This window comes from Choristoneura fumiferana, chromosome 13 (genome assembly GCF_025370935.1).
Source record: "Choristoneura fumiferana chromosome 13, NRCan_CFum_1, whole genome shotgun sequence".
Taxonomy (NCBI): Eukaryota; Metazoa; Arthropoda; class Insecta; order Lepidoptera; family Tortricidae; genus Choristoneura; species Choristoneura fumiferana.
In genome coordinates this window covers 7913597-7937856 of record NC_133484.1, presented here as the reverse complement: position 1 = coordinate 7937856, position 24260 = coordinate 7913597, and the positions used below count along the sequence as shown (strand labels likewise).

Here is a 24260-nt window from a genome sequence, read left to right as displayed (position 1 = left end):
GCTGTTGCAACACGCGCGTTGCTTCTAGATGAAGGGCTACGCATTAGCCCGCAACATGTCGAGCTAAACTCGATTTCAGACTTGATTTATCCGATATTAATATCATTTAAGTAACCTTAAAACCGAAAAAAGCCGTGGTGGCCTAGTGGTTTGACCTATCGCCTCTCAAGCAAAGGGTCGTGGGTTCAAACCCCGGCTTGCACCTCTGAGTTTTCGAAATTCATGTGCGGAATTACATTTGAAATTTACCACGAGCTTTGCGGTGGAGGAAAACATCGTGAGGAAACCTGCACAAATCTGCGAAGCAATTAAATGGTGTGTGTGAAGTTCCCAATCCGCACTGGGCCCGCGTGGGAACTATGGCCCAAGCCCTCTTGTTTTGAGAGGAGGCCTGTGCCCAGCAGTGGGACGTATATAGCCTGGGATGATGGGATGATGAACTTTAAAACAGTTTAAAGCTTTAACACAAACTTAAGTAAATTTCAAACCATTTGAGGAGTGACTTATTAAAACGACTAATTTCCATTTTAATTTTACTTGCTTCAAACTTAATTTGTTAGATTGAAATTTTAATATCACCGAAGTTGAAGTTATTTCCTCTTAAAAAGTTACTTTATAATTAGTGTTATTTATTACAATTAGTTGTGTATCGTTTGCATGGAAAGTATTATACTTAACCAGATTGAAATTCAAATAATTTATTCAGTGAAAAGGTCGCAATGGGCACTTTTACACGTCGTTTTTTTAAACTACCGCCAGTACAAGTCACTTAAAATGATTTGCTGTTTTTGTATTAATCACATTAGAAGCTATTATGATAAAAAATATTTTCCAGCTTTATAGACCTCAAGTACACTTAAGATTTTTTTCTTGTCAAAAAAAAGTTAAAAGTAAACTACTATTATACTAAAAATTTCACTGAAGATTAGGTATAAAACGTAACGTGTGAGACAATATCTTTCACTATCTTTTAACCTAAAATAAAGTACAAAGTCTGACTGTTAGACCTCCTTTTGTCTTCTTTAGCTTCAGCTAAACACTTGGAATTTGACATATATCTTAAGTATTCTAAAGGCGCACTAACAAAGAATTATGCGGAATCCCGATGGGACAGGCATTCCTCTTTTTTTTCTTTTACGGAAAAAAAGCCGCGAGAATGAGCTAGTACGTATTAAATTGGAAAAGAAAACAAAAATTGAAATACTACGACATTAAAACTTCATCAGAACTGGTATTGCTTGTTTTTACCCAAATAAACAAAAACTTTAATTCTTTTGTTTCTTTATTGAACACAACAATTATCAATGGTTAGTACGGTCTGGAACAATCTTTTTGGAACCACGTCACAAGGTCTTCCCACGTATATTCGTCCGGCACAACAGGCGCATTTGCAAATGGATCACTAGATGTTGTTGTTTGAGCACTCCCCGAAAGTCCACCAGAAGTTGGGTAGCCATGCGATACAACCTCGTGCTTGTAATCTTTCTCAAACTTTACATCTCCATTGGCTCTCCAAGTGAATCTCTGAACTTGATTATGCCATTTCACTACCACTGAGGGATACGGCTCGGTGCTCTTCAGAGTCCTAAACGTACATGCTAAGCGCAGCGGCTCTCGTTTCTCCACCATCGTCGCCCGAGTAACTATATCCACCTCGCTCGATGCAGTCCTGCATTCTCCAAGACGTAACAAGGACAGCACGAATAACAAATCCAAAAGAAGCTTCATCTTGCGACTACGCAACGTAACTGGCAAATGTTTGTAATTTAACATAGAGTTATATCATTTTGAGATTGCGTAAACATCATTAGATAAAGAGGGTCGGGAAAAGTCAAGTAAATGCGCTCGTTTAGATAACGAACTATCACTTTACGTGAATTCTGGAAGTGTTGTTTAAAAATATAGAAATATTCGAAGAGACTGTTTTAACATTTTAACTTAAATGTTTTTAGGAAATAGGCTAGCTTTTAAATAAGCTACGAACTTTTTACCTTGCTTATCAGCTTCCACACGTGACAGCAACATAAGTCTGTGTGACACTTAAATTGATAAATCAGTTTTTTTTTAAATTCCCTAATTTTTTGAAGCCTGTTATGATGACCCCACTCTTTGTGTTACACTGCTAGCACTGGATATATTTATAAATACTATATTTTGATTTACCTAAAAATATGTTCTGGATCCTCAGTGCGCGAGTCCTACTTTTATTTAGCCGGATTTTTTCATAATGCGATTACTAGAAAAATGTTACTTGAGTAAAATCAGTGAAAACATTAAAATGCCAGTAGAAAAGTTCTATTAAAATGATATTGAGAAAGTATTTCCAAAATATTGCTAAAGATTTCAAACAGCTAAATTGATTAGGTTAATTTTGACGTCAGTACGAAGCTGACGGCCCTCCTGCTATTAATATTTTGCTCTTAATTTGTTCCTAATCAACTATAGTACGTCGATGTTGGATGTGTTTAATATTCTTTCAACCGATACTTAAGTCTTTTAACTATGATGAACAATGTTTAAAAGGAAAGGACAAGAAAGAACCGTAATTAGCCATTATTGTACATTACCCAAAAAGCATGCTAACCAAGATTACAAATAATTATCATAATATCACCATATTTTTTTACAGCTCATTTCAGAGTAAAACAAGAACAAAATTTACGTGTTATAGATATGAATGAAAACTGTATTTTTACAGCCATAGACCATCGTTTAACTAGAGAATAAAAGCCTTTCGTCTTAGAAAGGAGGCCTAACTTAAAATGTTACTTAGTAAAGTTTACTTCGTCGGTGTAAGTTGCTTTGAGGTTACTCGATGACTTCAAAAGGAATCATTGTAACTGTTAGCGAAATAGTTTCAATTAAGGACACAGTTTGAGTTAAATGCAAGATCGCTAGTTCTGTGTGTTTGGGACCAGAATGCGAGTTGCTGAAAGTTTACATGTGCGGCTTGGATTTATAGTAATCTATGTAGAGACTTCCTAATCTCGAAGGATCGTACGGGGGTCGTATAGTAGGACTTTAACTTGTAGGATTTTTTTAAACTTTGCAAGTCTAATTTTACCAAGTTTGAGAGATCGGATGGACTTATTTGTAATTGAAATACAATAGAAATAGAAATATTTATCCGCTCTTCGCTCAGTAGGTACATAGAACATAATAGAAATAATTAAAATAAAATACAATTTAAACACTACTAAATTCGAAAACCGAAGTTCGCACCGTACCGTGCCTCTCACTCTCGTATTAAATAAAGCGTAAGTGGGACGGCAAGATACAATAATGGCTTATATGTAGTTATATTTTACACAGAAATTCCGAAAAACCAGACGTCAGAGCCCCAGGCTGTAACCCACGCACGACCCTCTGCTAACGTGAGAGTCATACTTAGGTCAAATCACTATAGGCTATTATTTTATTAAAATTATATTATTTGAAACTGCATCTAAGTATTGTTTTTATTTGCGGTGTATACGGTACCATAAGATATGTGTGTGTGTGTGTGTGTGTGTGTGTGTGTGTGTAGGTACCTATAGATAGCTAGATAGGTTGCCTGGAAGAGATGGTTCTTAAGCGATAAGGCCGCCTATTGCTTACCTTGTACTTTTCTCTCTGTGTACCTGTTTTCTGTATCGCTTACTATTTCTGGTGTACAATAAAGAGTCATTGTATTGTATTGTACAGTATTTACCTTATCATCTCGAATTTTCGGATCTCATCAGATATATCAAAAGAGTTTGTCCGATGTGTTGCGCACAAATTTGAATGAGCGCTACTTTAATATTAATTTCTGGTCAAATTCGTACTGAATTTAGTTATCTCGTGCAGCAACTTGAGCCGGACAGGCGCTCCCAATTTCCGGACAGTTGCATACTCGGACGGCTGTTCACTGGGTACTTCGGTTTCACGATCGAAGTCGAGGTAGTTTACAAACCGTCGATGATACGGCAAGTGCCACGACACTATGACAAATTTTGCAGAGCGTAAAAATTAAATCATAATCATCATCCCAGCCTATATATAAGTCCCACTGCAGGGCACAGGCGGGTCTCAGAATGAGAGGGCTTGGGCAGTAGTTCCCACGCGGGCCCCGTGCGGATTGGGAACTTCACACACACCATTGAATTGCTTCGCAGGTTTGTGCAGGTTTCCTCACGATGTTTTCCTTCACCGTAAAGCTCGTGGTAAATTTCAAATGTAATTCCGCACATGAATTTCGAAAAACTCAGAGGTGCGAGCCGGGGTTTGAACCCACGATCCTCTGCTTGAGAGGGCATAGGTCAAACCACTCGGCCACCACTCTTTCTTATATCTTTACGTTTACTACCAGCAGCGAAATTTCAAATTTACGAATTTTTAATTTACCAAGCATTTGTCATTTTTGGTTACCAGTATTAAAGTATTTACTTTGAAAAAGCCAAATTTGAAGTCAATCGGACCGCAGGAAGTGGGTTAAATTTAGCTCCCAAGTTTTGACCCTAATTAACTGGACTAGCTAAATAAAAGCTTTTAAAAATAAGGTCTTAAATACCTTATTTTCTAAATACTTGTAGTAAAGTAGGTACTGCGTAGAGCCACTTGTATATTCGATCAGATTTTGGCGTCCACGATCGATGTTCAAATAAATTACTCCGGACTTGTATGACAACGATTGGGATTTAGTGAATTTATGGCTTTGTTGGAGATGGAGTCGCGCTTAAATGATATAAATGGCATTATATTATTATCTGACAAAGATTTTTACTATTGTTTTGCAAATAATCAGACCTTTCATGTCATTCAATAATATATGTACCTAGAATGTCTTTTAATAAATTAGCACACACACAAACATCACGCCTGTATTCCCAAATGGGGTAGGCAGAGCATACGAAACGTTACCGCTTCGGAGCCACTTTTAGCAATTTTAGATTTTAGGTTTTAAGTTTGACAAAAACGGTAGGTACAATAGTGACAGGTTGCTAGCCTGTCGCCTACGGTATACCTTGACTTATATCCTCAATCGCCTCTTACGACATCCACGGAAGAAATGTAGAGGTATAATTCTAAACCCGACACCACACGGGTGCATAAATTAGTACGTACACAGTTAACTGCGGCATAATCTGGGTTTAATTTGATTATTGATTGTTTGACCTATAATTGAGCTCAATTGTGGTTCTGTATTTGTAATTCAAGTATGTGGATTTTGACGTTCCATCGTAAGTTAAGCTTTTTGTTAGTACAGGAGTAAGCTTATGTGTTCATTTTCTTTTTATATATTTTTTTAATTAACACTAACCGTTACCCGCGACTCCGTCCGAGTAGAATTCATTTATCGCTATCCCACGGGAACTATGCAATTTTGCGGCTTAAAAACTATCCTATATCCTTCTCCGGACTCAAACTATTTGTATACCGAATTTCATCTAAATCGCGGTTCAATGGTTTAGACGTGATGAAGTAACAAAGAAACAGATTTACAAACTTTCGCATTTATGATATTAGTGGGAAGTGGGACGTGTAAGTAAGTACAGTCGAATTCATAAACTTGTGAGCGAAAATTTTATCAAAAATATCTGAACACGACTCTATTGCTAACGGCGTAGAAGCGTGTTCAGATAGTTTTAATTATAGGTACTTTTGCTCACAAGTTTATGAACTCGAGTGTTCTTAAATAGTTTTTTTGGTTGACTTGATTATTTTTATTTAAGTTTTTTTTAGTTGTTAAATATCAAAATATTTTCAATGATATCAAAGTGGCTGTAGAACAATCGATGCTCCAGGAACATTAGTACAATTTACTCAGCAACTTCGAAGGAGTCTAATGAAGATGAGAAACGTTTAAGCTAAATTAGAATAGTTTGTGCAAATTGTAGGGAGCAACTACCGGACAATCAAACATGTTAATGAAATTCTACGCGTTTATGATAAAGGGATATTTGGCTTTGGGTTACAGACATACAACCCTCACAATGCATGTAACTAAGATAGTTATAGTATTAAGACTATTATAATTCTACTAAGCGACAGTTTATTGCCGTTGAACAAGTGAATAATGCATATACTTACTGACTTTTTCTTCTTCTTCTTCTTCTTCTTCTTCCGGTACTGTCTCCTATCGGAGATCGGTGATCATTAGGGCTATCCTTACCTCGGAGACTGCCGCTTGAAAAAGGGATCTGGTACAGTGATTTGTTTGCGAAATATTCAACTTTAAAGTGCAAATTTTCATTAAGATCGAGCGTGTTTCCCCCCTCTCTAAAATCTAACCAGTAGGTGGAAAAATTTGAAAAAAATCAGGATGGTGGTAAGCAGGTAAGTATATCAAACTTTCAAGGAAAACTATAACGGTTAAGTTTGCTTGAGAATTATTAGTAGTTTAAGAGAAAATAGCAGCCTAAAGTATAAAATATACCTAAACTATGGAAGATTCCGTATAAAATACGAAATTCTTAGAAAAATATTACTTATTTTTTTTTGTAACGGCTACGGAACCCTATTTCGGCATGTCCGACACGCCCTTGGCCGGTTTTTTTTTCAATACTAAGTTCTTTTATCGAATTTAGCAGCACAGTTATCAATTTAACGCCCCATATTCTACATTATGCCTAAAATAAATCTTTATGGTCGCCTTTCAGTTAAACCTAACCTTACGGGTAACTTTTAATTTTACATAAAAAAAAGGTTTTTAGCAAATATTATTTTTTATTGCTCCTCTTTTGCTGACGGTACTTATGCATTATGTAATAAGCCAGGGATACACTAGTGGACAAATGTCCTGCGACACGTGTAGCCAGCGACGTCGGGTGAAGTGGCGCGACCTTCCGGACTTCGCTTGACATGTCTGGCAACATCGCGCGACACGTGTAGGTAACGATGTCGGGTGTCGCCAGATATTTTTGTCAGGCGAAATCGACCGGCTTCGCTTGACATGTCGCCGACACATGTCGTGTGTCGGTGACTTTACTTTTACGCTATTTAATACGTTATTAAATTGTCCCCAGGTTGCACGTGCATACGTTTCACATCGACGCACGGCAAAGAACGCGGCACGTTCAGCAGCCCGGACTACCCGCGCGCGTACCCGCCGCGTCTCGACTGTCTGCTCTACACCTTCCTCGCAGCGCCGCACGAGATCGTCGAACTCGTCTTCACAGACTTCGACATCTACAAGGACCATCTCGAGTAAGTTTATATTAAGCTAAGACTACGCCTCGTTTGATTGGCAATTATAAAATTAATTCAAGTGAGATTATTAGGCTACGTCATGAACATTCCTAACAAGTACCTTCAAATTATCGAAGTTTAATCAAGGGTCAACATGAATATTTTTCATTAAAACGTCTTATGAATATTGATGCCTCAATTTATTAAAATCTTGAAACTATATTTAATGGGAGTTTGACGTTTGTTGGCAGTCCGTTATTAATTATTATACCTAGTGCCATCCACGAAGACGCGTGATTTCGTCAAAATTAGACATTAGTGACATTGTAATATGAACCACAGCATGCGTCATCGTGAATGACTCTACCTATACCTGGAGAAACTTTATGTTGTTAGAACGGGATTTATTTTGAATTGGGCAGGCACTCTTGAAATTACTTACTGGAGATAAATAGCTATTTGTAAACGAAATTCTGTTGATTGTTTTGGTGGCACTCTCTGTCAAATAAGAAGCAATTATGGAGGGTACAAGCTTTATTTCACTTTTGGTATGTATTGTTTTACGCAGGCTGTTTCTTGTTTGCCTTTCTGAGACCACACAGCTGGCTGCAGAAGCGCACATAGTCGATCATCGTCTTACCCCCCAATTGAGATGTAGGGGCATCATCCAAGGCATAGTCAGCTTCTTTCTCCGTGAAGCGATCTCCCCAAGTCATGAGATCATGCCGGATTCTGAAAAGTAAAATATAAAATATAAAGCGATTTTTATTTCGGGGAAATTAAAAGATTGTGACTGCCTGATTTATTGTAAAGTAGAAATGCTTTACACATTTTAGGTTATTTATAGTTTGTATAACATAAGTAGGTACCTACTGAAACTTGAACGCGAACCTTTGTAATAATAATAACCTTAACTTTTTATTTACTATCCAATTAAAGTATCCAACTGCTAAGTAACGCATCTAGACTTTTACAACTCCCGGTTTAGCGTAATGTCTAAGAAACAAGAATAGGAATAAGAATAAGAAACATTTATTTCATAACTAACATAATCAATTAGGAAGTAACAAATATTCCAATAACTATCTAAGTACGTTTGTTACGAGTATGAAAAAGTCTAGTCCTTCTTGTACGTGTCAAACTTGTCCCATCATCTCCTTCTAGTTTTCTTTATCATTGCAATCCTCACTTTTTAACCCACCGGGTGGCGGTATGAGCCTGACTCTGAATGCAGGCACTAAACAACGTTTCCCACCATCTATTATATCTACTATCTTTATAATTTTTATCATCATTGTTACGTTTGGTATGTAAAGTGAGGATTTTATCCACATTGAGTCGACCCGTCGACCAAGATGCAATGATTTTATTTTACGAGCATGTATACGACCAACCAATGTTTTCATATCCGTCTCCTCGTCAGTTTCTCCGGAATTATATGAAAGCCTATCCGGTTGAGCCGTAAAATTCAGATTACACCGAAAATTTTAATAAACCTCTGGAGGGGACTTGCAAGAATACGACTCGAGTTTTAATAATGTTTAAAATATTTATTACGCCGGTGGATCAAGTTACTGCGTAATTATCGCTGTAGCCTGGATTTGCGAAGAATTAGCGGTCAGTTCTGTTTTGAATAAACGTTAGTAATCTTAGACAGGGATTTGGATTTGAGGGCGCTGTTTTGTTGTCAGAACAAAGAAAATATGTTTCTGCTGAGCATTTAATACTCGTATAAATCTTACTCAAATTTTAGCACCGTATCGCATTAAAGTAATATTACTCGGGGTTTTTCAAAAGTCTGATTAAATATTTATTTATTATTATGGGGTTCGCCCCAATATTTCAGAGTGCACACATATGCGGCCCTTAAATCATGTCTTCAGGTTTCCCTAATACATTTTGCATACCGGAAAATGTAATTTAATCTTGATCCGTTTTGTTTATGGATCTCCAGGGGCGTGAGGCATCCGAAGGGCCGAGGCTCTTTTCGTCTATTGAAAGATCATGTTCTTTTACCACGATTCTTATTAAATTCTCTGATGTAATAACAGCGGCGTGTGAGGCGTGTTGATTGTCATGTTCACATCTCTCTCTCTCTCTCTCTCTCTCTCTGTGAATGCGTAGAAGCAAGGTAAAAAAATGTATGTTGTTCAGTACAATTCTACAATACATTCATTTGAAATTGCACATGCAAAATTATAATAATAATTATGTTAATTCGAACGTCTCAAAACATAGCGATCTTTTTACATGTGGAGAGATCCTTGCACATATTTCTTTTGCGTTGTCCTTTTACACTTTTTTGTGTACAATTACAATTGCTAATTGACCGAGCGCCCGCAAAGCGCGAGCGAAACATCTTCATTTCGTCAAAGTCAGAAATGTTTTCGTATGGTCGACTGTCTGCTCTCTACAGGTTATAGGTGTATATCCCTTCTCAGCCAAAGTTTTGTGAGCAGGTTCGATAATTACCTGGTTTTATTTATTCCGTTTTAGATTTTTTGTCAAAATGGTAAAACCATAGGGTTGACATGGTTAAACAAACATAAACTACCTGTAGTATTATGTCGACTTCTTCCAGTTCCTCTTTTTTTCGGTAGTCGGAAATAATAATAACATAATGTAAGTAATTATAAATCATTATAACTTATTATAAGTAGGTTCAGTTAAAGTCGATTGTATTGAAGAGCTACCTTTTATATTCAATAACTTTATAAATTGCGAGTGAAGTAAGCGTCCTATGATTAATTCTAGTCGAAGTTCGGAGGTATTCAAGCCTCAGTGCCGTAGAGATTAGATAACTTCCTCTATTCTCATAGTTCTTGTCTAAGTTTCTTCTAAGTACATACATACTTAATGATTACTCTAGGGACCTTTGAAAATGTTTTTTATGTATCATTATGAAAAAATGTAGCATTCAAATAATTAAAATCAGTACGCGGGTACGATGGCAGACGTTTCTTCATTATTTATTCATGTGATTCTATAAAAAGTGTCGTCACGTCTCTTTTTTGGTAAATATGAAATCAAAAGTAATAAGTAATACATAATCCAATAGTCATAACAAGCCAGACGTTTAAAAATCTACCACCTTAATATTATGCACTAACCGTTACCCACGACTTCACTTCGTCCGCGCAGTAAGCGCGCAATTCGTTTATCACTATCCCGCGGGAACTATGCAATTTTCCGGGATAAAAACTATCCTATGTCCTTTTCCGGGACTCAAACTATCTACATACCGAATGTCTTCTAAATCGGTTCAGTGGTTTAGACGTGATGAAGTACAAACAAATAGGCTTACAAACTGTCGTATTTATAATATTAGTGGAATGCCTAAACTTCTAAGATATTTATTTTGCATCAAGAAAATGGTTAGATAAGTCCTATTTTAGAAAAAAAACACCGTTTAAAAAAAACTCAACCTAAATAATTTGTACCCTCGTTTAAATAACTCGAATTGTTTACATAAAACGTCGGGGAAAAATGTAACTTTGTAAGGACAAGATGTCATCAAAGAAATTCAAATACGAGTAGACGGTTCATTATTTTTTAAGCAAATGTACCGTCTGTCTCTTTGTGGGGCTTGCAATCCGTAAACTCGTTGTGTATTAATTCAGGTCGTGTTCACGTGTTGTGCAAATTCTGTTTATGCTTGATTGTAATTCGTTTTGACTGATTAAAGACATACAAGCAATTTTTGTTCAAATTTGTATCGCGTGAGTAGAAGTGGTTTTTCGGATATGATTGTAATTGTTTTTTAACAGGCTTCTTACCTAATAATAATGATACGAAGAACTATTCTTCGCCCAGTTTTGAAGAGAAAAATAGTTACAAATATACGTAGTAGTGCACAGAATTGATAGAAATAGAAATAGAAATAAACTTTATTGTATAACTATGTACATAATAGGTTGGTTACAAAAGGTTATAAGTCTCAACAGTTTGTCCATTTCGGACGTACAATATAAAATCTTATTATATAATCTATCTTGTATAATATCTATAATTATTTTCGCGCAAGTATACTTATTAATTTCAATGATATGGGGCTTATATCATTTTTTGAATAAGGTACGTTGACTTATTTATACGGACACGTTACTACTACATATAACAGACCCTTAGTATTAGTTTTCGGTTACAAAATACGTCTCGATCGCGTTCGCGTTAAAATCTGAATTTGTATGGAAACACGAACATCGCAAACGTTCCACTAGAGGCGCTGTTCGCGTTTCCAGTCTTTTTTTACTAATACAAAGGCATTTTGATACTGATTTGATCTGGTCTAGTAGACATTCCGCACACTGTGAGTTACAAATGAATCTACAAAACTGGCCAAAAAAGATTGGGTTTTTATTTTCAGTTCGCTCCCGCCTTAGTTGGGTTTTCTACTCTAACCTATTCGAGTCGTTTCTGCCCTAACAAGTTTAGTATTGCTTCACTCGCTTGCTGCTATAAGTTTAGTGTATGAATAAATATGATAATTTCAACAAACAACTTTATATTAATTTGAAAAATTATTAAAAATACAAAATGTACCTAAATGCACTAAAAATTCGTTTCGGGAAATGAAACTACTGCGAGAATTTTTTTGAAAGTAAATTTTGACTTAAAATATTTACCTAGCCCAAGCTCCAGTGTCATTACCGCTGTCTTGGAATTATCGGTTAATACGATCATATATATAAACGTGTACGTGTTTGCGCTATATATTCAAAAACGGGACTTGCCTTTCTTCAGAAATGTACCCGGAGTTGTTCCTGTCCCAACGGGATAGTGCGGCGATGAGCGTTTCCTCGGAGTCCAGCTCTAGCGTTTTGTATCCCAGGAGGTTAACAAACCCGTCGAAATCCAGTGGGTTTGGTGCCTAAGAACATTCAAAGACATACATAGCAAGCAACGCAGAGATAACTTAGTCAACCGATAGAGGAAAATCTATATTACTCGTAATAAAAACCGTACAGATGTGTAGTGAATGTTGTTTATCTTCCAACCATGCTTTAATTTCATCATAACCGCACTAAATACCCAGCACAAAGCGGGATTTTTCTGCTCTAGAGTAGAAAAATGTATGAAAATCCTTTATTGCAATGTTTTAGATTTTTTTTTATTGCACCACCAATTATTTTTGCTATAAAATCAGCCTGCATAGTGTAAAAAAGTCTAGCGTTAGGTTAGTTAACCTGACGGTCTTATGAAATTTGACCGATTGCGTACAAAAAATTGTTGCTACCACTCCTACCAAAAACAGTAAGTAACCGTATATTAAAAAAAAAAAACTTTTGTGTGTTTCGTAGGCCAACCTGGCGCCCATCCGAAATTTGACAGATCGCGGGTAAAAATATCTGCTACTAACTCTGCCAAAACAACAAATTGGAGGGAACCTTGTGAATTTTCCATGGTCATTTTTTGAGAGTGCGAATGTAAACTTACAAAAATGGAATCATCGAGTGCTAGCGACATTTCTTTCCTATTAATTGTTTAGCATGAGTATTTTATTCGTGTACTATTCTTGTACCTAATAGTTGAAAGAAAAGCAGATTATGCACCTCGCATTAAGTAATTTATATTGCCCTCCTGCTTTTTAAAGCCCTCGCTGACGCTCGGGCTCCAAATCGGCACTCGGGGCAATAATAATTAACTTTCTGCTTGGTGCAACAATCTACTATTGTCATCGTATTTTGTCGGAAAAAGTTCGTGTTTTTCTTGCTTTCTCAACTAGCTCACTAAAGTTTACTGAAGCTAGTCGATAAAGCAAGATAAATACGAACTTATCCGACAAAACACGATGGAAAAACATTATTTCACTAGGTCTGTCTTTTCCGATTGGCTAGTTTTTTGTTTCAATTAGGTAGTGGCAACGTAGAATAAGTGATTGGTACGAATGTTAATCCCGATATATTCATAAATTCATTAGCATGAGCCACCATGGAACCATTTCACAGTAAACGTCATTGTGACATCGCATTAATTAACAAGCAAAATCGTAATGACTTTTCCTTTGAAAAGGTTCCATGGTGGCTCATGAATTAAAGTCCTTGACCGTACCTTAAATAAATATCACGGGACAATTCACGCCAATTGTCCTAGTCCCAAAGTAGGTAAGCTTAGCAAAGCTTGTGTTATGGGTACTAAGCAACGGATAAATATAATTATATAGATAGATACATACTTAAATACATATTAAACACCCAAGACACGAGACCAAACATTCGTATTTTTCATACCATTCTTATTATTCATCTGCCCCGGCCGGGAATCGAACCCGGGACCTCAAGCTTCGTAGTACGGTTCTCTAACCACTTGGACATCCGAGCTTATGTGGCAGCGAGTTTAAGACTAACAATGAACGTATGAAAGGAAAGCAGATGGTTAAATCTGCTGAAAAGCTTCTAGGTGAAAAATAGCACTATGCCTTCCACAATATTTGAACTCGTAATATTAAAAGAGGACAGGAAATACTGTTCGTGTTTTGCGATAAGCAGATTTCATCTTTAGCACGTACTGACATGCCTGAAATCTGATGGCTGTACCTGTACCAATTAACATAATTATATTTTTCTTCGACAAAAAAGTAACGTGGAATTCGCTATTATTCGTAAATTCGCCTGCGTTCCGTATAGTGGCCGCAGTAGTATGAATGAGGATATATTATTATTATGAGTGCTCTACATTTACCTCAGATAGCATGCTCTGTACATGCTTTTCTTCGACATGCTCCCCCAAGCTAACCAGCGTGCCTCGCAGGTCATTGTGGTCGATGCAGCCGTCACCATCCAAGTCGAATAGTAGAAATGCCTGCAAAAGGTTATAATATAAGGGCCTCCGCTAACTTGCGCGGGTGCACGCCCCGGCCGTGGTAAGGTGACTGGTTTGACCTATTCTCTCACAAGCAGCCGTGGTGGCCTAGTGGTTGGACCTATCGCCTCTCAAGCAGAGGGTCGTGGGTTGAACCCCGGCTTGCACCTCTGAGTTTTTCGAAAATTCATGTGCGGAATTACATTTGAAATTTACCACGAGCTTTGCGGTGAAGGAAAACATCGTGAGGAAACCTGCACAAACCTGCGAAGCAATTCAATGGTGCGTGTGAAGTTCCCAATCCGCACTGGGCCCGCGTGGGAACTATGGCCCAAGCCCTCTTGTTCTGAGAGGAGACCTGTGCCCAGCAGTGGGACGTATATAGGCTGGGATGGGGATCTCACAAGCAGAGGTTCGTAATTCCGCGCCCAGTCCCGCACCTCTCAGTTTTTTTGACTTTATATTCGAAGTTTGATTAGAATGTTACCATAAGCTTTACGGTAACGGAAAACTTTCCGTGACGAGAGGTGATTTTTTTCGAGAGAATTTGCTTCATTTATTAATACTTTACGATGTTTACTGCAATTACCGTTTTAGGTCGGCAAATATAAACATTATTGCATCTATTAAATCCACTTAACGATAAGCCGGTGTTTGCGGTGCTCTTAAATATAGCACCAAGTTCTATTTTGATGTAGAATTTGAGTCGCGGAGTTCCCCCGCTACAATTAAAGTTTAGCTGCAGCTAAAAAGGTTAACTGCTGCTACAAAGAGCTGTAATAAAGTTTTTAACATGGTTAACACGGGAATTAGGCTCTTTATACTCAGCGTCGTGTAAGAATTAAATAAGATTAGGTACGAGTATGTGCGACAAATTAACTTAGGTATCTCTTCTTTTGTGGATTTGCAGTGGTAAAACGAAAAGTTTCTTGTTTGATGTTGTCGTCCTTGATGTACCTAATTATTAAAATAAGGTATACGGGTAACTCGCGTATTAACAGTAGAGGTGACATATTTCGAACCAATAAAAACCACTTTTTTTGCTAAATCTAGGTAGACCTCCTATAAAACACATCCTACTAATATTTCAAATTGAAAGCTTGTGAGTGTGTATGTTTGTTACTCATTCACGTTAAAACGACATAACGAATTTGAATGAAATTTAGTATGAAGATAGCTGGACATTTGGAATAACTCCTAGGCTACTTTTTATCCCGGTATTCCCACGGGATCGGCATTAAATCTTGAAATCTCTTGCACTGTGTAACATCAAAAAGACCACGATGAATCTTTTGGGAATTCCCACCAGAATTTATTAAAATTCTGGATTTGAATTCAGCTGCTGAATCTAATAGTTTAAGCCGAGCTTAGACATGCAAGAAAAATCGTGCAAATTGCGTTACATTGCGAGGCCGTAAAGCCAACGAGTTTGAGGTGGTCAATCGAGCGCCGCAATGTAATGCAACTTGCACGATTTTTCTTGCAAATCTAAACTCGGCTTTTCGCGTGCAAAGCTGAACGTAAATATTAAATAGTAGTATCGTAGATAAAACTATAAACACAAGGCTCAATCGGGCCTTTTTCAAAAAGCACTAAGCTTTTAAAACTCTTATCATCTTTTTATAATACCAAGATCGCCTTAGCAACGACATACCTCCTTGAGCTCAAATAGTTTAGTCTCGTCCATTTCAGCTAGAACGTTGGGCGGCACACAAAGAGAGTCCCGTGCCTTAGACGCGGAGCGGGACCTTGAAGACGGCGGAGGCAGCGTGTCTGCGCCATTGTCGGAAAATATGGACCTGCATGGACATACAGCACCAGATTGAAGATTCAATCGCTGCCTAAAATCGCTGAGGCCACGTAAACACAGTGACATGAGACCGCATAATGTAACGTTTCCGACACTCGCGATCACAATCAAAATAATAAGCGATGTTTTCGCATATAAAAACTGTAATTTCATGTGATATCGAGTGTGAGAAACGTTTGACAAATACGGGCTCTGGTTCATCACTGAAAGCAAATTTTAGTTGGTTTTACCATATTTCAACAAAATTTTAGGGTTAATATAGCACCTACCCTTGAGTTTTGTTGACTCAATCTCATGAGTTACGGAACCCAAGCCCTGAGGTAACTACAACTTTCATGCAAATATAACTTTCAGGTTCTTCCTAGAGAACCTTAGTCACCAAATAATTACGTGACCACCGATCTGTTGATGTTGCAAATCCATAAGATAGATATGTAGATAAATTAGTAGCATCCGCAAGCTTTTGAGATATTGAACTTTGAAATGGCAATGAATTAGGTTTTTCGACTTTTCTAAAATGGTTTTTTTATAAATAAGAGGAGCCATCGTGCATGCGGGTTACCTGATGGGAAGCGATGCCATGAATACCTGCCAACACGAGGGGATATCACAGGCCCTTTCAAAGTCAAAGTCAAAATATCTTTATTAAATTTAGGCTATAACAAGCACTTATGTACTTTGAGAGACATAGGCTCGTTTTTTGGATTCCGGAGCCAAAATGGCAAAAACGGAACCCTTATAGTTTCGCCATATCTGTCTGTCTGTCCGTCCAACCGCAGCTTTGCTCAGGACTATCAATGCTAGAAAGCTGTAATTTTGTACGAATATATATGTAAACTATGCCGACAAAATGGTACAATAAAAAAATCTAAAAAAAAATTGTAGAGTACCTCCCATAGACGTAAAGTGGGGGTGATTTTTTTTTCTCATCCAACCCTATAGTGTGGGGTATCGTTGGATAGGACCACTAGGGCTTTGCTAAGACGATTTTTCGATTCAGTGATGTGTCTGCGAAATATTCAACTTTGAAGTGCAAATTTTCATTAAAATCCCCCCTCTCTCAAATCTAAACCGGTGGGTGTAAAAATTTGAAAAAATTCAGGATGGTAGTAAGTATATCAAACTTACAAGGAAATATATAACGGCTAAGGTTGCTTGAAAATTATTAGAAGTTTAAGAGTAAATAGCAGCCTAAGGTATAAAATATACCTAAACTTGAAAGATTCCGTATGAAATACGAAATCCTTAGAAAAATATTAGTTAATTTTTTTGTAATGGCTACGGAACCCTATTTTGGGCGTGTCCGACACGCTCTTGGCCGGTTTTTAAAGATCCTTAAGCTGTACCGCTCCGGAAACACTGTCCCAGGGAAGCTGGTTCCATATTTTAGTCGTGCGTGGAAAAAGTTTTACTTAAAGCGGACGGTGCTAGATTGCCAATCAGCAAGGTGGTGAGAATGAAGTGACTGGTTAGTTTATTATTTAATGAGTTTTTTAGGTTGTTGTTTAATGATTCACGCGAGACAAGAAGCGGGTAAATGCAAAAACATTGCTAAAAGGTTTACATTGAGCTGGCGTTATTTCAATCAGCTGCCAATAAAAACAGTTTTACCCAATGAAAAGCGCGTCTCTGCAAAAGCCTTGGCCCAGCCGGAAATTAAGAATATCCTGTACGTACGGCGAACGTTTATGCGCAGCGCGGGCTACGTTACAATCATATACTGAAGAGCAACGTTTTAAAACTAATACTTACCTAAATAAGTTATTTAAAAAAGTAATACATGCTTTAAAAAAAATTATAGGACGAATACCTGGGTTTTTCGGGTGTGTCTGACGGAACTTTTAGAATTTAGAAACAGTGCTGATTTAGAATTTTACACACCATACTTGGCAAGCTTGTGCAGGTAATCTCACGATGTTTTCCTTCACCGCAAAGCTCGTGGTGAGTTTAGAATGTAATTTCGCACATGCATAATTAATTACAACACTGAATGAGTTAAGTACGTATAGTTAGGCCGAACGAACACACCTAATTCTTAAATTATAATTAATCATTCTCATTTTGCAGCGCCTTCTAGAATTAACACAACTACGGGTACATAGATGTAGTGTAAATTACACGACTCTTACACAACTCAAAAAATAACTTCTTCTGCAGAGAGATATTCCGTTAGAGACGCCCTCAGATTCCAATGGAAATTTAATATGCTATTATCAATCGTTAAGGATTTTTTTCTCAACTATTTTCGAACGTGTAATTTGTAAAGTAATCGAATCACCTACATTCTATATTTAGGTATCTAACTCAACGAAGTTTTAGAATGACAAAATTCTACTAACCAAACTTACATTATTTCCCCATTTCTATGCAGGTAACAAAATCTAATATACTTCGCTCTCATGTCTTCCAGAATTTCCGCAGTTGCATAATGCAGTTAATAAATTCCTGTTCCCTGTAATGTCTGGCTCATTTCTGAACTAGTTTTATTGTACGCCACTTACTCGGTGCCTGTCGCAGCGGACTGAAGGAGGTTCTCCTTGAACTTCTTTATTTCTTCCCCGGGCCCGCTCTGTCGCTCTCCTTTGGGCTTATTCTTAAAATCATAATCAAATTATTATGTCAGCTGGCAGCCCGTAAAACGTTGAAGCACTCTATTTTAAAGCAATAAAACGTTTCAACTTTTGAAGAAACTTAATTTCCCTTTTGCAGTCGTTAATTTTGCAGATAACGGGTACCTACTTCATAGTAGGTATTATTCAAGACGAGATTTAAGTAATCTTTTATATAAAGCATTATGAAGGGTTTCTTTTCGGTTCGGAAATTCTTACAGTTTCATTATTTAAATAAATTATTCAATACTACCAACTTGAAGATAATTTGCACTACAAAACGTCTTTTAATCAAATAAAATTTAATAGAAAAGTAAATATTAACCGTTGACATGATCCAGAAAGAAGCGGAACGCTCCAACAAAACAAACTTACTTCTTTCTTCGTCCTGTTGTTTTGCTCCTCCATTTTTCGCAGCCGAAACTATCTTATTTCTTCGATATCTCGTATTTCTTAAAGCACCCTCCCAAATGCACGTTTTCCCACGACTGAGCTTTGCACCGGAGATATTATTACAAGTGGGCAAAATTTGTGTCGTTTCGCGATGGCATTTTCGCCCACGGAGATAATTTATTTATTTCAGTCAGTTGCACGCTGATTACGAGATTAGTCGAGATGTTTACTCTGACTAATTAATCTCTGGACCGAAACCGTTGTAAGATTTCCAGGTCGATGACTTGTTTGTGCCCCTTTTACACGTTTCCACCCGTTTGGCTGAGGGTCGTAAATTGTTGCGGAGCCCTCTGTTTGTTTTGGCAAATATGCTCACTTAACGGAATATTGGGTTGCTGCAATTCTTGGCAACAGTGCTTAACCATCTGACAACAGAAAGGGATTGCATTGCACACCGCACGCTTTAACTCCTATCATTAAAGAAAGAAATAAAGAAAGAAGATTCACTAATACGGAAGACACACAAATACAATAAAATTTACGCAATTACACACAAATAAACCAAAAAATAAATACATGAAAACACATTACATTACTACTCGTAAGTAACAAGGGAATTAGATGCACGTAGTGAAATTAGCAGTTCAATTTAATTATGTTAATACATTGTAGTGTAATGCACTTTAGATTACGCTTTTAGTCACGCGTAAATCGGTGCACAGGTGCAAGCGTGTTCTCGAAAGCGATTAGTACCTAGTATTGCTCGATCTCTTTAGTAAAGTCTGGATGCTACAAATACACACACGTTGTCTAGGGATTAATTACTTATGAATTCTCATACCTACATACATGTACAATCTTGAGCAGTGTTCGCGTATCTTATTTTTTTGTTTAGTCTTGTTTTCAAAGTATTCTAGGTTGGTCGTTAACAATGTAAGATGCAATGTTGTAAAGTTTCATGGGCGAGGGAACTAAGGAAGACGCCTGATTGATAATAAATGATCACCAACGCCAGAGGATTGCAGAAGCGTGGCCCGCTTGGAAGGTTAACATGGAAATATATTTTATTAGACGGTATTGTATTTTAGCCACCAAATTATAATATTCTTGTCGGCAAGATTAGAGAGTAAAATGGTAGTAATAATACGATAAGACCTTGCACAACCGTGGACTGTACAATTGTACATATAGAGTACTGGTTGGTCGTTGAAAGAAAAATCTGCCGTTCACTGAGATAACTTTAATTAGCAAACACCGACACTATTTAATGAACGGAGCAAAAATATAATTTTAAGATACGAGAGAATTAGTACGACCACCATAAAATATAAACGAAAGTGGCATATAAAAAAAAACTACCAACCTAAAACTTGTGTTGCCAGTAACACCAGGGATACGTTTTATAATGTAGTTACTTAGTTATATCAGAATAAATAGAAATTGTTTGTTTATTATAATCATGGATTACATTGTCAAATAATCTATTCTGAGAAATATAAACATTTATTATATCACCACATTTTTATACCCATTACTAATCTTGTATACAAATAGAGTACGAACGGCTTAACACATCATTTGATTAATGTTACCAATATTTATTTACATTGCATGCCAGAAAATTCAACATAAACATATAAATCTTAGTCATTTGAGTCTCGTATGAGTTTGAGTAAAAGCTGTGATAGAAAATATGAATGAGATAGCTTAATGGCATTTGCTAACATCTTGCGATCATTCTATTAATATCATGTCGCTGGTAATTTAGAGGGAGTATCAAGCATGTTACAAAATAACAAACTTAATAATATATCAAAGATTAATCGAAATATAATCGACAACCGGATGTCCAAGTGGTTAGAGAACCGTACTACGAAGCTTGAGGTCCCGGGTTCGATTCCCGGCCGGGGCAGATGAATGGTATGAATAATAAGAATGTTTGTTCTTGTGTCTTGGATGTTTAATATGTATTTAAGTATGTATTTATTTATATAAGTATGTATCCGTTATAACCTAGTTATACATAGTATCCATAGTACAAGCTTTGCTTTGTTTGGGACTAGGTCAATTGGTGTCAGGTATAATTTATTATTTATTTATTTATTATAATAACTAGCAAGAATATAAGAAAGAACAAAGTTGTATAAAAAAGTGACCTGGTATTAATGCTTGTGAATAGTAATTATACTAGAGCCAATTTCGCGAAAGAATTCGCCCAAGATTTATTAAAATTATATAAAATTCATTTCAATTGTTATTGAATTTAGTGACACACTGAAACCAGAGTTAGAAATTTTTAATCTTGGCCAACATAATAATTATACCTAATTTAATAATAAGCTAAAATAACCAAAAAATAAAATAAATAGCTTAATAACCTAAAATTGCTAAAAGTGGCTCCGAAGCGGTAACGTTTCGTGTGCTCTGCCTACCCCATTATCTAATTGGGACAGATGCGGGTATAAGTAGTACTAGTTGAAAATAAATCGTTTTTCTTTCAATGAGAAGGTAAGTATACTTATTTAAAAAAACTTGACATTCGTTTAATTTAAGGAACACCTAAATAAACATACCTTTTCCATCATGATTTGTGTTTGGCATCATATGCCTCCAAAGGCATATCAAGTCCAGATTAACCATGAATGATTACCTCTGATTGGGTCGGTCGGACGGGCTATTAGGGAGGATATAATAAGTAATTAGGATATAATTGTGAGGATGTAGCAATAACAACGATGTGGTTTGAAAAATGTTAACAAAGAAAATAAATTGAAATGAGTTTTTGTTACAAATTTTATTTTTAATTGATTTTTTGTTGACTGTTCTTACAATACAATACAATACGCAATGCAATGCAATACAATACAATACAATACAATTACTCTTTATTGTACACCAGAAATAGTAAGCGATAGGTACAGAAAACAGGTACATAGAGAAAATTACAATAAGCAATAGGCGGCCTTATCGCTTAAGAGCGATCTCTTCCAGGCAACCGTTACACTTACATTGTCATCCTATTTACATTTTAGGTAAGTATATATTACGCATTACAATCTCCTTTTTTACCAGTTCGTGAATACAAAGGAGCACCATTCGATTTTTAAATTTACTTACATCCCTAAAGATGTAAATCGAATTTACAACACGGATTTCAAGTCAAATGCGACCTACGTTCAGAGTTTAAGTGATGAAAAAGTACCTATTATCACTGACATTCTATACCCGAACAGGATTTCATGTATCGACCATATGTATAACGACCATCTTTTAACGTAAATTGACATGAATTTGAATGAATAAATGAATTGAATATGAAAAGGGAGGATTTTTTTATTGTTTTCGTAATGTCATCCTTATTCCAAAAAATACTTAACGTTATACCTAATAGTACCATTTTTGTACCTAATAGTATTTTCGTTCATAACAAATAGTACATTGTGTCTTAAGGGCGGTAAATAAGGAATTACGAACGAGAGTCTATTAGAAGCCCGAAGTCGAAGATGTTCGTAATTCTAGTACCGCCCGTGCGACATACTATGTTTTTCATCACATTTGCGAGTAAAATTTTATATTTGTAAAAGAAAAAATATAATTCTTCCAAATATTGGCGATACCTTAGGCTGCGCTCTTGGCAGCGCCGCCTTCTACCTCCCTCAGCATGTGCCTGAGCCGCGTGTGCATGTAGACCATGTAGTCCTGCAGCAGCACGCGCACGCGCACGGCGCAGCAACATCAGTACGGGCTCTGACTCATTTACCGACCTTGGGCTTCATGACAAGAAAATGTGTACGCGCAATGACTCATCTACCGACCACGGGTTTCATGACAAGCACATTAAGGTCGATGGTTTTATTTAGGGGGTTGCAACCAAGGTAGCCTGCATGTTAAGACACTGTTTACGAGTAAGTGTGATGAAAAATAATAAAATATCTCGAACCAACATCGAAATGTCGTCTCGAATGTTTAAAATCCACAAACGCAAACGGGTTTTAATCAGCTACATACAACGCTCTCGATATATTTAAATGCAGTCTAGTCGGTAAGGAATTGCGGCAAAGTTAAACGTTCCACGAACATCCGGAAACCTCAATTTATGTACGATAAAATAAAACTACTTCGCGTTAGAGATTTAGATCGCAACATGACTTTATTGCATCCGGGCGGTCAATTAGTCTAATTACCGCAGGGGTGACGTCAATATTCATCAGTGGCGTGACGTGAATATTTTCTATAGACAAACAAGAGCATAAAATTACATCTACCTTAGGCGGCGCGTGAGAAAAAACGAGAGTTTATTAGTTATGTCTTCGGACGCCGGGCGGGACGGGCGTTATGTGTTGTGAGCACTGATGTCACGTAAGCAGTTAGACAAGATTAACAGGCACGCCAGTGAGAATCCAGTTGTTATGGGGTCACGCCACTGACTCTCATGCGCACGTAAAAAGTACTCTGAAAATAGATTAACGTAGATTATCGTTGCCTAGCACATTTTTTGCGATGAGTCATCATATTTCATCGTTATTATTTATGTGTTACCAAATTGGATGGAACATATTCCAGAGAGTATGGGAATAGTGTCGTGTCCTTGTTTCTAATAATTTGCGCGTTTCTCGTAAACTATGACGTCACTATATCAAAATCCTTACTCCAAGCTGGATTAGTATTTAAATTTTAGGCCCTTTTCTAATACTTAACACTAAGCAGTTTTTGATTAATTTTATATAGAAAATCTGGGAGCGTATTTTTTCACATGATTTTTCAACTCCTATTATTGGAAGTCCGAAAATATTTCTCATAACATTTACATCATAATGATCACTCTTCATAAAAAGATTTAATATCACTAAGCATAAACTTTGTTCATACTAATATTGTTTTTCATTATTTTCTTATACTAACGACCAAAACTTATCAGTCTAATTCATAACTCCAATATTCATAAATTTGTTTTATACTAATATTTCGCTCATCCAACGTCTGTCTTGACAGACTGACAGACTGACTGACAGACTGCTCAGAATATCGACACAATTGCTTTGCGATTGATTGATTGAATTGCGATAACATAAAAAAGTAAACCGAAAATTTAAAACCTAAAACTTTTTACCCAATTACCGTGACTCTCGCCGTGTTATTCGTGCTGCGTTATTATTATACCAACCCATATATTCGCTTAATCGAAACTATTATTCCAGAGTTCTCATATGCGGAAAGTCGCCGCCGTGTCATTTACGTAATTGTGCAAGTAACAATCGCTCGGAGGCCGTTTTGCCTACAGCTAGCTGTCACAACTAACTGGCCACTTCAATTAGACCCATAACATCTGTTACAAACCTCTCTTCAAATGCTCCGCATAGTTCCATGCGACGAGGGCAGGAAGCTCTTCCGTAATTGGTGGCATGACATTCCGTTTTGGGACGATACCGTTTCCCTACTCATTATCGTTAACAAAAGGATTGGACTCGATTTACATTTTCATCGTAGTGTTTCCCCGA

General features: G+C 36.9%; 1 protein-coding gene across 1 annotated transcript; it reads right to left on the bottom strand.

The window, feature by feature from the left end:
- Nucleotides 1-7692: 7692 nt before the first annotated feature.
- LOC141433977 (myosin regulatory light chain, smooth muscle) lies at nt 7693-23102 on the bottom strand. Its single transcript, XM_074096155.1, has 8 exons — nt 23028-23102; nt 21336-21436; nt 18745-19187; nt 18262-18353; nt 15605-15749; nt 13831-13950; nt 11883-12019; nt 7693-7881 (listed from the first exon to the last, which is right to left on the bottom strand). Exons 3-8 carry the CDS (start codon nt 18775-18777, stop codon nt 7710-7712), a joined length of 699 nt encoding a protein of 232 aa, XP_073952256.1. The 5' UTR covers nt 18778-19187; nt 21336-21436; nt 23028-23102; the 3' UTR covers nt 7693-7709.
- Between the last annotated feature and the right edge of the window lie 1158 nt (nt 23103-24260).